Source organism: Ochlerotatus camptorhynchus, unplaced genomic scaffold (assembly GCF_037179485.1).
Source record: "Ochlerotatus camptorhynchus isolate MF236.1 unplaced genomic scaffold, CSIRO-AGI_Acam_v1.1 ptg000140l, whole genome shotgun sequence".
Lineage (NCBI taxonomy): Eukaryota > Metazoa > Arthropoda > Insecta > Diptera > Culicidae > Ochlerotatus > Ochlerotatus camptorhynchus.
Genome location: NW_027040630.1, coordinates 1,664,176 through 1,678,682, shown reverse-complemented (window position 1 = coordinate 1,678,682; position 14,507 = coordinate 1,664,176). Strand labels below are relative to the sequence as shown.

At 41.8% G+C, this 14,507-nt stretch overlaps 2 protein-coding genes across 5 annotated transcripts in view; one reads left to right on the top strand and one right to left on the bottom strand.

Moving 5' to 3' along the window:
* Nucleotides 1–14,507, top strand: part of Pde9 (phosphodiesterase 9) — a 398,535-nt gene that overhangs the window by 372,637 nt on the left and 11,391 nt on the right. For all 4 annotated transcript variants that reach the window (XM_065221202.1, XM_065221203.1, XM_065221201.1 and 1 more), the window contains 2 exons: nt 8,400–8,551; nt 9,918–10,025. In XM_065221202.1, coding sequence (XP_065077274.1) covers nt 8,400–8,551; nt 9,918–10,025 — 260 coding nt within the window. The remainder of the gene's footprint in view (nt 1–8,399; nt 8,552–9,917; nt 10,026–14,507) is intronic.
* On the bottom strand, nt 7,387–8,186 carry LOC135700652 (glutamic acid-rich protein-like). Its single transcript, XM_065221235.1, has 2 exons — nt 7,890–8,186; nt 7,387–7,828 (listed from the first exon to the last, which is right to left on the bottom strand). Exons 1-2 carry the CDS (start codon nt 8,077–8,079, stop codon nt 7,521–7,523), a joined length of 498 nt encoding a protein of 165 aa, XP_065077307.1. The 5' UTR covers nt 8,080–8,186; the 3' UTR covers nt 7,387–7,520.

Below are 14,507 nucleotides of genomic sequence, written 5' to 3'. Positions count from 1 at the left end.
GAAAGACAACCATTCAACGATACCTTAAACGACCTTTGCTGGAGGTAGCTACGGGTGATTTTAACAAGATGCAAAGGAAAGTTAAAGTTACAAAGCTTGTATACAAGCCCATTGTGCCAGACATTATCAAACGCTTTCTCAACGTCTAACAATGCCATGGCTGTGGACTTGGATACAGCCTTGTTACTTCGGATGTTACTGTTCCGGTAGGAGAATGTTGTGTTCCTCGACAAACTTGAGCAAACGATTGAGAATAAGTTTCTCGAACAATTTGCTCAGCGCTGAAAGGAGGCTGATTGGTCTGTAGCTTGAAGCTAGCGTTGGGTCCTTCCCGGGTTTGCGGATAGGTATGATTTTCGCTGTTTTCCAGATACTTGGAAAGTAGTGCAGTTCCAAGCATCTGTTGAAGACAGCAGCCAGCAGAGAGTGAACCTTCATGCTGAGATTTTTCAATACTAGGTTGAATATTCCGTCAAACCCGGGGGCCTTCATGTTTTTGGTGCATTTCAGCGTTGAGCAAATCTGTTCCACTGTGATTCTATCCTCCGGAGGGATGGCACAAGGGGAGGAATCAAGGTTGAGTACGCATTGCTCAACCTGAACTTCGAGCGGACTTTGGATGTTGAAGCCAAGCAAGTGCGATTTGGCAATATGCTCACCAATCGCATTTGCTTTCTCCTGAGGGGTGATTATGAGCCGATCGTCATCATTTTCATCTTTGAGTGGAGGAATGGGTTTGGGGTGCGTCTTTAGGACCTTAGCTACCTTCCAGAATGGTCTGGAGCGGTCGTCCAGATTCTGAACAAGCCGCCCGAAACTTTCGTTCTGGAGTGAGACCATTCTGGAAGCAATCTCCTTGTTCAGATCGGCCATTTCACGTCTCCTCGCTAGATCTCCGGTTCTCTGGAACTGGCGTCTACGCACATTTCTCAAGCGAATCAGTAATTGGGTGTGGGAATCAATAGCAATAAACTTACCCCTCACAGGAACTCGTCGGACGCACGCCTCGTCAGCCACGGTGATGGCTTGGTGGAGTACTTCCAACGCTCGGTCGATGTCCTCCACGGAGTCAAGCGGCGGGTTGTCGATGATGTGCCTGTCTACCACGCGTCCAAACTGGGCCCAGTTTACGCGATGGTAGTCCTTGCGCAGGCTTGGAGCAGCAGCTACGTTGTATCCCAGTTCAGCCACCACCGGTTGGTGGTCGGAGCTGAGTTCGTTCAATGCTACCGGCTTGGACAAGCCGATATTTGTCAGGAACAGGTCTAGCGTCGATGGGTTGCCAGCCGGTGAGATAAATGTTGGCTCATCCGAAAACCAAACGGAGTACAGCCCATGCTGTGAGTGGTCGAACAGCAGACGACCGTTCTGGTTCTGCTGGTAGTTCCGCCAGGCCTCATGGCGAGCGTTTAGATCTCCTCCTACTACGAAGCGGGAACCGTTACGGGTGATGGTGGACAGGTCCTTCTTGAATTTAGCCGCTAGTCCACTGTTGGCGGCACACTGTCGAGGGCAGTAGACGGCGATGAACTGGACGTATCCAGTCGACGACTCCACCTCCACACCAAGGGCCTCGATGATAGTGGTGCGGATATGGGACAGAGTGTGGTATTTTATTCCTTTCTTGACGACGACCGCAACACCACCCCCCCTGGAGCTGGTGCGATCAAGCCGAATAATGTTGTGGTCAGGCAACCAGAAGCTGTCGCCGGACTTTAGATGGGTCTCTGATAGGAGGCCCACGTCGATACTATGCTTGCGGAGGAAGTCAGCAAGCTCGAACTTTTGGGCTCGTACAGAGCAAGCGTTCCACGTGACTATAGTTAACGGTTTAGACGCCATACCGAATGATAAACTTACCGAGCACTTGGATCTGTTCGGGTTTGTTGCGGCACTGACGAAGAGCGCTGGTCATGTCGACGAAAATCTTCATCAGCTCATCCGCAGAGAAGACATCGGGATTGGCGTTTTGTGCTTCTGGTTGTCTCCAGAATCCAGGGGGGGGGGGGCTGGAGAGCTTTGTCCAGCTGAGGCACCAGACGTTTCTTGACGGGTACCATGGGCGTACCACGAAGAGGCGGGAAGTCCTCCACCCTGAATGCCGGAGTGTTTTCCTTCTTCCGTCCTGGTTGGCTTCTTGTGGACGCTTGCTTTCGGATCCGCTTGAAATCCTCGCGTTTGGGACACTGTTTGTCGGACCCTTGATAAGCTCCACCACAGTTGGCGCATTTGCATGTTTCCGACTCGTCGACAACGCACTCGGAGGAAACATGATTTTGGGCGCATTTGCCACAGCGCGGATTGATGTAGCAGTTTCGGGTGCCATGCCCGAAATTCAGGCAACGCTGACACTGGATGACGTCGTGACGGCCGCCACGGTATGGCTCCCATTGAACAATGATGAAGTTGATGGAGCGGATGGCCTTCAACGCATTGAGCGTCACCGTTCCCTTCTGGAAATGAACCAGGAAAAGGCAATCCGGGTACGTTTTCACGTTTTCGTCTCTCCTCGTCATCCGGAAGACTGCGATTGGGGCTAGCTTGTAACGGTCCTTAAGTTCTTCTTCGATCGACTTGGGGTTGAAGTTCGGTAAGCCCCTGATGACTACCTTGAAGGGCTTCTCACCGGGGATGTCATGTGTGAAGTATTCCGCCCTGGAATCCTTCAGGTACTTCACGGTTGCTTCGTACTCCGCTTTGGTACGCAGCATCACCTTGGTGCCGATCCTGCTCAGCTTGAATTCAGCTGCAACGCCCAGCGATGTGAGATCGCTAATGAGCGTGTTGAGTGGCACTTTCATCACCACCAGTGGAGGAAGCTTGACTTTTGCCGTACTCGGGACGGCAGAATTTTCATGCTCGACGGTACCGCCGAATTCACCGATGTCGCTGACGTTCGTCATGGTGTCACGGCCACTCGCACCATCGGACTGGCCCTGATTCTTCTTCCTTTTCTTCGTCCGCTTCACTTCCGCTGGTAGGGCATTCCCAACATCGGTGGGAAGAGTAGCGTACCTATTTGTGATAGGTACGCACGAGCTACCTTCACCACTATTCTCCACTTTCTCACGGAGCTTGCTCCGGGAGCGCTGCCTTCCCATCACACGATGCAACCGGCACTACGACACGAACAAACGCGCAACTCGAACAACTCGACTGAGCGAGCCAAAACCGGACTAAACTGCTTGACTACTACACTATTCGAGCCTCAGTTGGAACCATAAATGTACATCAACTGGACTGAATGAGTGAAGTGCAAACGATCGACTCTGATGTTGAGATGATGAGCAGAGGCATGAGAGCAGCGCTGATTTATATCTTTTCAGGTTCAAGCAGAATGATGTGCAACCAAGTGGTATTCGTTTATGATGACTGGGTTTGGGAAAAAGGCTTATTGCATGAAATCAGTGATAAAATTATCATTTGTACATTTTCAATAGTTTAAATGCAGAAAAATTGGAAAAATATTTATTTCAACAGGTTCGTAATCGATTGGCGTATTTGGATTTTAATTTTTATCTATACCGTGCGGGACCGAAATCCGTACACCTAAGCACGAGAGAATCATTAACGGTCAATACTAAATAATGCTATCACATTATGCTCTGTATCACATCTTTTTCCTTTACATTTATCTTTATTTTTCCAATATTTGCAAACACCAGGTCTTAAAATTACCTTCAATTATTAGAAAAAAGGATTTAAATTGCACATATCTTGAATCAAAATCCGTACAGCGTTTTACGATTGAATCAAAATCCGTACAGTTTTGAATCGAAATCCGTACACTGTGTTGAGGATGAATCAAAATCCGTACAGTCATGAATCAAAATCCGTACATGAATGTAAATCGATCCAAATCAATGAAAAAAAAAAACGTGTTGCTATCTTGAATAAAGTATTTTTTTTTGTAGTTGCTTGGCTAAGAGTGCAAAACAGCTATATTCGTTTAAATACACTAGTTTACAGCATATTTGAACTTTGTATGCTGATGGTCATTTCCCATGTAAAATCATGCGCTGAATCCAAAAATGTAGTCCAAATCTCAGTATGATAGTTTTGGAGATATAGGGGTAAGAGAGGCATAGTGAACAGGTGGGGCATAGTGGGAAAGTTTACCCATCCGGGATAAAGTTCGTTCATGGTATTCGTTTATTAGGGAACTTTCTTTGCTCTTCTTCCTTTTCTTCCTCCTCTTCCTCTCTCGCTCAACCTTTTTCTTTTGTCGTTCCTCAATCCTTTGTTTCTTTGCGTTCTCTTTATCAATTTTCGCCCGCACTACTTTCATGTGTATTTCCGGTCATTCCTCGCTGGTAGCTGGGAATGCTCTCTGGCCCATTTCTGTCTGCTCTCTGTTAATTTGTATATGCGTGTTGGTGATATCCTGTAGGGGAGCTGCGTTGTTTTACTTTTCGGCTGGTTCTTGACGCTCTTCATTAAAAGATATTAATAATATAACGTTTACAATACGAATAAAATAAAAGAGTAGCGATTCACTACGGCATCTCTTATGGTGGTGAATTGAACGGCAAAATCCCTGGATGCTTCTCGGTAAGATTTCTCCGCACGCATCATTGCCACAGTCTTCTCCAAATCCTCCATGATCTCCAAATGTTTCCATGATCTGCTGAAAAACATTGGATAAAGTAGAATCGTCATTAGTGATGCACAAGTGTACGGATTTAGAATCAGCTGTTATATATGGATCGAAATCCGTACAGTACTAATTTTGATAAATAAATACCACATGAACGATCCATTGCTTAGAATTAAGATATAAAACGATAAACACTTACCTTTCCGATCGACCTTCAGGAAACTACTTGCAAAAATCACTTAAATACGCTTAACAACTGGAAGTAAATCCGAAACATTTTCTTAGAAAATCGTTAAGAACGCAACCGATTGACAGAAATGCCCGACACGTGATAAGGTTTTTATTTTTCTTATTTTAATTGCATGTTATACTGCTTAATTGTTGAAGTTAACATCAAGATGATGCATGAATGAACATGAATATGTATTCATGTATAATATTTACATTGTTATGATGCATATAAATAAACAAATTCAACAGGGTGTACGGATTTCGGTGCTGTACGGATTTCGGTCCCGCACGGTAAATGACAAAGTTACAAGCGTTCAAAACCTAACACTCCTTCACCACACATATTTTTTGATTTGCACCCCAGTATAGTCGACAAAGACGTAGTTCTACGTCAAAAAATGCTTGCCTTCGAAATTTATTTATGGGCCCAATATTAGGGACACTTAGGCTGACATTAGGGACATTAACCCTATTAACCCAATTCCATGTGAAAAACTTTTCCGTTGCCCTAAAAAAATTAAATTCTACTACCGGCTCGAGACTAAAACAAAACAAAAATTAAAATAAAACAAACCGTTTCATTTTTCGTGCTACTAATGCTAACAAACTTAGTTAAAATGTTGTTTTAAATTTTATTCTAACAAATTGTGTAACAATTTTGTATCACATACCATGATGATTCTTTATTCCTCATTTCACCACAGAGCTCTTAAAACAAGATTATATCAACGGTTATTATGTATAACAGAAGTTGATATAATCATGATATAATTTTGTTATACCGTTCTGGTCGGGTTTAGCCGTCGATTTTTCACGAAAAAATAGCTCTCTTATAACAACTAATGACACCAACACCTAGAGAAATGTTTCTTCTACCAGCTAGGGGTGTACTTTTATTTGCGAGAAATCGACGGCTTAAGCCAATGTTTGCAAAAGCAATTACGCCCCTTTGAAATGTTGGCATTGATTTTTCAAACTTTTATTCTAATTTCTTGTTACCTACATCTAATTTCAAGATAATTTAAATTAATTGTTGGTTGTTTTTATAATTACTTTTCTTTTTGTTCCTTACTCATGATTCTATTACATAATATTTTGAAACTTAGATCCGGTGTGGCACACAACTGTGTCCGCACTCAGTACCATAGGTCCATTTTGAACCGTTCAGGAAAGTCGACATTATATTGGTGGTGCACAGCTACGCGAGAGGGCAGCAAGTAGCGTCATCACATGTATTCTGCTGTTGTATAAGCAGGTCTGAGTCATGAAATCTTATTATTTTATTTATTGGATTTCACAAAACAAGTTGTGCAAATGATGATACATTTATTAAATCCATTTTTTCATTTAGGTTTTCAACCAGGCTGCATGTATATTTTCTCTTAATTTTCATTGTTCCAGGTATCTCATTTTCAGTAAATACTACAAACAATTGGATCATGGGTGGAAAAAACGATCCTTAAATGCTCGATGTAAAAACGCATTGGTTAGATCTTAGTCAAGTGATTATAGCCTTCAATTGAGTTATCAAATTAAGATCTGAATTAATCCTAAATGTTCTTAGTAATTTTCAAAGGCAAAACAATGCATGAGCAAACAAAGCCCTGGAGAGCTGGGCTGAACGCTGCTTTATTCCATGATACAGTAAATGGGTGATCAGGAACTTCAGTTATTCCCTGAAGATGATAGGATTGCATTCCCAAGTAAACTTATTTGATCGAACTCGTTTGTGATCATCAATCTAATTATAAGCCAAGCATGCGTTGTTACATGATACCTAAATTATTTAAAAAAGCTGTAGTCTATCCGTCTTAATTGCAGAACTATGCGATAATACATCTTTAGTGAATATTAATCCAGCAATAAAATTTTGTGGGCATATAGAATTCAGAAAAACGACTAAAAAATAACGATCAAAAATATCCATTAGTACCGTCCCAATGACGCGTTCATCTAGATAAAATTGATAAATAGCAGATTTTAAGCGATGGGCCCAATCTTCGATCCATAGGCCAACATTAGAGCCATTTTCCCTAGGTTATTGTATTTTTTTACTATTGAAATATTCGTTTCTCATAATTTGCATTCCCCTAAACATTTCGTATACATTAAATATTACATGATCATCCATAAATTTATTCTGTACATACATACAAATAAATACTGGGACGGTAGGGAGCATCAGGGCATCATTGAAGTTGTAGCTGGACAATGGAGTGGAGTGCCAGGCGGAGTCTAGGAGAGAATGTGTACTGTCATTTAAGATAGTTGCATTTCACTCCGACAGTTGCAATTAATTTGACGTGTTAACATGTATTGCGAATTTCATTATTCGTTCTGTTGGATCATAATGTTGGAAGGAGATTCTCTTCCCGCAATTTTCGCTTAAGTGTCTCTGTTTACGGGCCCGTCCTACCCCTTTTGACCTTTCATACAGTAGTATGTTGAATTCAGAATGATGACGAAATTTGATCTTGCTGTTGAGTGAAGCCACATGCAGGGTAAGACCCAAACTAGCTACTTACATACATACGTGCATTATGGATTTTTTCACAAAGATCATAGAAGATAATCAGCTTCTTAATGTTTCGGTCAACTTATGCGTTTATTAATTACTAAGTTTATTATATAGAATATTCGAAACATCACTCATTTTCAAAACTTGTCCCTAACAAATGTATTTAATAAATATTCACTCATCTGACTTGGCTGGTTCTTCGACATCGGTCTGACCTTCACCATCGTCGGTCTTTTCTCCTTCATCGTCCTGACCATCTTCATGCTGCTGCTGATGATGGTGGTGACAATTCTCGTCTTGTCCTTCCTGGTTTTCATCACCCTCGTCAGCTTCATCCTTGTCCCCTTCTTCCGGGGCTTTTTCCTCCGGTTTCTCCTCATCAGTTCCACTTTCCGAATCTTCCGATGGCTTTTCCTCATCGGAAGGGGTTGGCTCTTGCTCCTGAGCGTGTCGCTTCTCTATTCCTCGCTGCTGGCTGGGAGCTACAAACAATTACATGCATTTAGTGTCTGAGCTAGGCGTTTACAATGTAACGATTCTCACCTGCAAAAGCAACCTCCATCAAGCAGCAAGCTGCCAGGATCACGAAAACTGCGACTATCTTCATTTTGATTGAAATTATTCGTTTGTATAGGACACTTGTATTGCTTTCAGAACTGTTCTCGAGTGAAAGATCTGCTCGAATGATACTTTCCTCTAACGGACGGCTGAGTTTTATACGTTGATACAACATTGTGAAGCACCGATTAACCTATGTCTAGTGCGAAATTGTCTAATTTCCGTCTGAAAAACACCCCTCTAATGCAGTATTGTTTGCGCCGCAGTCGGTGCTTCTCGGGAAGTACCCACTAAAAATGAATAGCTTCGTCACAGTGTTCAACGAAACACTATCACCGAACGTCTCGTCCCGATCTGTAGACATAACTGTGGAGCAGCTAGCGCCAGTGCTGACCGGCACGAGCCAAACTTTTTTAATCTCCCGTCTTAATCGCTACAAGTGTTTACTAAGAACTTAATCATACATATTGTTGCTTCTTCCCTTTCCCTCGACAGATGTACGCCATCACTTGGCACACGAATCTGGTGCAGCGGTTGGGTGAACAGGAGGTGCTGATCCTGCTGGTATCCTGCATCTGCCACGACCTGGACCATCCCGGCTATAACAACATCTACCAGATCAACGCCAGGACCGAGCTCGCTCTGAGGTAAGATTCAAAATTTGAGGACAGCGAATGAAACATAGTTGGTGCACTCTCTCGACATGCACGCCTTCACAGAAAGGCAAGAGGAGTTTTTTTTTGAGTCGTAGATCAAAGAGCAAATCCAGCAATTTCGTTTGCTCCCGTTCCTTGGATTTCACGGTTAGGGTTTCGCCTGGCATCAGCACGGCCTATGCTTCGGCTTTGAATTTTCGGCGAAGTGGGAAAATACCACGTACCATGTAAGCGATTTGTTTTCGGGGGCTCAAAGGTCATATTGCCAGTATGGTGTGGACCGTCGTCGTTGGTTGAAAAGTCAGCGAAAAAGTCGAATTCTTAGATGAAAGGACATCAATCCGTTCTGGGTCGGATCCGGATGGAAGAGTCTGAGCTGAAACAGTTCGTGCGTCACGTTGTCATGGGTGCTTCATTAGTATCAAATGGCACGTGTGAAAAGCTGAGCCGCAAATTGAGACGCACTTATTAATGGAGTTCATCGAGCTGGAGCCAATCGGGTCGCGGTGAGGTCACGGGTTACAGGTTCAGGGGATTATTAATGGTGGTGTTGGATTATTTGAGAGCCTTCGTGGAATAGAGGGAAAAATTTGATGACGGTACCTTTGACTTTTTTCGACAAGAATGGGGTATCATTTGTCATTATTATTTATCGCATTTTAAAATTTTCGCTGGATATAAAGATATATAGATTTTAACCTTTCATCCCCCATAGAACCTTTAATCGATCAGATTCTCGGATCCGTTGGACTAAATTAGGAATTTATTAAACCCTGAGAAGACGCTTGCGGCTCGAGTCTATCATAGTCCATAAATTATCGTTGAATATCCTAAACTACTCCACCCGGATTCAACGACTATTCCACACAATAGAAAACTTCAAGCCAGAACTATCCAGCCGAAAGCCGTTACACGCCGCTGATAAACTGTTCATAATTGCCACCCACAATTAGCCTCCACCTTACAGCTCAATTCGGTTTTATGCTCCATTAATCTTCTCGTCGTTCAATTTGGTGCATAAATTTACAACCTCAACTACTGCCGGTCAATTTCACGATAAGGGAAGACCGGCGTGCCGTATAAAATATCGTTCTCTGATTGTGGTCCAATGCTGACACAGTGGTTTTATTGCTCCCCATTTATCATTTATTCGCTCACTCACTCGGGGAAAACTAGCGCAACGAGACACAATAATTCATAATAGCACTCATAACATAAAAAAATAAAAACCCATATCGTCATGTTGCAATCAACCCGAATTAGGGTCATCCAACCATCCTTGCGCCTCCTTCCCAACCGATCCCGGGCTCGCTTTACTGATTAATGGTTCCATATTTTTCTTGCTCTCTATTTTCAGATACAATGACATTTCTCCCCTGGAGAATCACCACTGTTCGATTGCATTTCGCCTGCTGGAGCATCCGGATTGTAACATTTTCCGCAACATGAACAAGGACCTGTACAAGTAGGTTCATTTGCTACGTCCTATTTTCGGGTCACTTAATTTTAATTTATTTATTTATTTCGGCAAAATATTCCAACGATATTCAAGGCTTGAAAAAACTTTAAATTAACTCCCACGTCATCAGGCAGCTCTAATCAGGATGGGGGGAGGGGGCTACTTTTCATCTCACCTCGAGAAAGTTGAAGCCCAGCTGCAATTAATGTCTAAATCAGCCGTCGTATGCCTTTCCATGGCCTTGTACAGAGATTGGCGCCAGCGAGAAAAAGCAACCGCAGAAGCGAGGCATTGTTAATAACCAACTAATTATGGCAGAGTTTATTAAAACATTTTTTTTTTAATGAAGCTGGGTTCAAGTTTAGCGGGAAGATATTTAATAGTTTTATGGTGGCCATCGCTGCTGATTTTAATAAACCGAACCAACTTAATCAGCTTGTGATTAAGTTGTTTTCGTAGCGTCATCCAGCGATGAGTCTTTGGTGTCTTATTTACTGCATCTCGTCGGTCGCTGCATGAACTGCAGCTAATGGCAGTAAGCACCTGTGATTGGGCTGGGTGTAGTTAGTTGTTTGCATACTAGCGCCACTTGAATAATGGCAATTAAGGCTGACTAAGAGTAAATTGGTACGCTCAAAAAGATCTATAGTTCGTGATTCAATAATTTTAAAAAGTCCATTAATGGTTGCTTTACAGCACTTTTATTAGAACTTCAAAGTTACAGCATTATATGGTTACATTTCTCCAGTTCGAACGAAATCTCGAACCTTCCTCTTGATGGAGCCCATCAGCGCCCGCACAGTGGAAACGGACACAGAATCAGCTCATTTTTTCCATTTTGCCCGCATTGCACGGAGGGGTATTTGTTCTACGCTAGCTGGCCAAAAGTCGATTTCTCAAAATAAGCCAAAACAGATTCTGAATGCATGCATTGTTTACTTCAGAGATAGGGTAACAATGCCCTGTACTCATTATTTCTTTTTCTTAACTGACCGCGTTGTGCCATCAGTTCAAACTTGCCTGTTGTTGAATCGTGTTGGTTTGTTAGAAAAAATCGTTCCGCAGTGCCATTGTTTTCGTGTCTCTACTTGTTGTTGGGATTATCAAATTAATTTACAAAAATGGATAGTGATCAACGAGGTATTGAAGTATGTAGGTAATAAATGGGGACTGAAACCTAAAATGATCGATTGGATCTATAAGGCTATAATAAGACCCAGAATAACATATGCATCATTAGTTTGGTGGCCAAAAACAAAAGTTAAATATGCTCAAAAAAACTCGAAAAGTTGCAAAGACTTGCTACAATTTCCATCACAGGAGCAATTCGTAGCACGCCCTCTAAAGCGCTAGATACAATGCTAAATCTGCTTCCCTTACATATATTTGTGCAGTTAGAAGCCGAAAGAAACGCACTAAGGTTAAAAAGAACAAAACAGTTTTTTGTTGGGGACCTTAGGGGTCATCTCAGTATTTTGAAGGAATTTAAAATTAATTCTTTATTAACTCATGAAGACTGGATGAATAGACAGTATAACTTTGAAAGACTATTCAACGTCACTGAACCTAGTCGCACTGAATGGGAATCAGGGGGACCTAGTATTCAACCAGGATCAGTAATTTTCTACACTGATGGCTCCAAATTAAACAACAGAGTTGGCGCTGGGGTAACGGGTCCTGGTGTCAACATATCAATATCTATGGGTAAGTGGCCAACCGAATTTCAAGCAGAAATACAGGCAATTATTGAATGTGCTACGGTTTGTTTACGTCGTAATTACAAACATACAAATATATATATTTTCTCTGACAGTCAAGCTGCCCTAAAAGCATTGAGGTCAGTTACATGTTGTTCTAAACTGGTTTGGGAATGCATTCAATACTACAGCAGGTGGCTAAAAATAGTACAGTTAACTTATTTTGGGTACCTGGGCACTGTGGGGTTGAAGGTAATGAAAAGGCAGATTTATTAGCAAGATTGGGATCATCAAAACCATTCCTAGGTCCAGAACCATTTGGTGGGGCCTCAGAATGTACCCTCAAAATGGAACTAAAAAACTGGGAAAAATCGATGATAGATAACATTTGGAAAAACACTAAAATAGCTCGACAGTCCAAAAGATTTATATCACCTAATAAAGGAGCAACTCAAAGACTTCTTAGTCTCTCCAAAAAAGATCTATGTATTTTTAGTGGCCTAGTTACGGGCCACTGTTCAAGTAAATATTATTTAAAACAGCTAGACAAATTGGAAGATGACAAGTGTCGATTCTGCAACCTAGAGAGTGAAAACTCGGAACATTTACTATGTAACTGTGCAGCACTTTTTCATAAAAAGAAAACATTTTTCGATAAGGGTTTAATACAGCCCTCAGAAGTATGGATAACTAATCCCAGTAAGGCAATAAAGTTCATTCGTTCTATAATACCTTACTGGGACAATGCCTATAGTCAGCTAGTGGAAATCACAAATAGTGATACAACACCCTGATGTGGCATACATTAAACCGGGGCCCGCCACAATAGATCAAATAACTGGTCGCAGTGGAAAAATGTACCCAACAAAGGAAAAAAAAAAAAATGTACTCCACATGACATCAACTGATTTCACTTAGTTTTGACTTCGTAGAGGCAGTTTATGAAAATCTTGTCTTCAAGTGCTGTTTAAACTATAAAATAAATGTATCGTGATAAAAAACTTTACTTATCCTGTAATATCCTGTAAAGTCGTGCCTTAGAGATGAACTAGCCTAAGGCTAAAAATCTCTTTAATAAAGAATTAAAAAAAAAAAAAAAAAAAAAAAAAAACTGTAAAGTCGTGTATGAGTCATTATATGTCCATATGTATAGAAGATTATAGCAAAAAATCAGCTGCGATTATTTGCGATCTTTCGAGAAATTGGAAAATGAAGAGGGCGTGTCCATTTAGGTGAATTTATCAAAAAAAAACCCGAATTTATCCACCTATGGTGTGATCAGACCCTTCTTACTTATTCAAGTTTATTTATGTTATTGTCATTATCAGTGACCAAGCCCCCCACCCCCGTGTCATCCAGTGACGCTACGCCACTGCCTGGGGGTACCCGGAATATATCCGGGTGTAGCCTATTTGGTGAGGCTACCAATCATCTTATCATCGTATTTTAATGTGATTTAATGGGTTTTCATTCAATTCATATTCAAGCAACTTCCCCGGGGTACCCGGAACATGTCCAAGTGTGTCCAATGTGGTCTGGAACACTTAACACGACTTGCATTGATCTTATTTTTGAATTCTGTAGTAATTTGATGTGTCGCATGATGGTTTTGATACGTTTTCCGTTAAATCCAGCGTGAAGGCCCATATTCACGGGATCTTATTCCGGCTATATCTCCGGAACCGGTTCACCGATTCCAAAACCGTTCAATAGCGTTCAATGGGACTCCAAGACCTATCATTTGGCGCCGAGTTTGTCCAAATCGGTTGAGCGGTTGCTGAGAAACGTGAGCGCATTCATTTCGTTACATACACACACACATACACACACACACACACACACACACACACACACACACACACACACACACACACACACACACACACATACACACATACACACGTACACACACACACACAGACATGTTCCGATCTCGTCGAGCTGAGTCGAATGGTATATGACACTCGGCCCTCCGGGCCTCGGATCGATAGTCGGTTTTTCAAGTGATATCTATACCCTTCTTTGTAAGAAGGATAAAAAGTACACAAATGTAGTTATTGACATTTTCATTCATTATATGGCAGTCAAGGCGGCAACCTAGGCATTCAAGGCCTTGTTTTGGGTGGGGGAAGTGGGGGTGGGGGTTGGTTGCCTTTCAGGTATATTTTTCTTGTTTCATAATTCCATCAGGTGCGTGTGGATATGGATTCTGATACGAATGTATTCCACAGTTGAGGATAGTTTGTGGGTCCAATGCAAACATAGTTTGGCAAAACTCAACTCCATCTTCTCCTCGCTACTGTCGCCCAATCCGCATTAGGTTTATCAAGGAATCATCTGAGGTAATTTATGAAGAGATTAGATATATTAAAATGCAATTAATTCGCTACGGTCAACACAAGTTACATTAAATGGTAAGCAGTTCACTATTAGACATACTGTTATGCTCACTATGGTTGATGGGAAAGAGTGTAATGCAGCAGCTGAAACGACATCAATGTTATGTATGTGGCGCAAGTTCAAAGGAACTCAATAATTTAACACCAATATTAGGAAAGATTCTCTTAAATTCGGATTATCCATTTTTCATGCCAGGATTCGTTTTTTCGAGAGAATTTTACATCTTACAAGTTGCCGATCAAAAAATGGCGGTTAACTGGCAATGAAAAGCAAATCGTCAAAGGAAGAAAAGAACACATTCAAGACAACTTCAGAAAGAAATAGGGACTCCTTGTGGATTTTCCAAAACCAGGCTTTGGAAATTCGGATGGCAACACTAGTCTAAGATTCT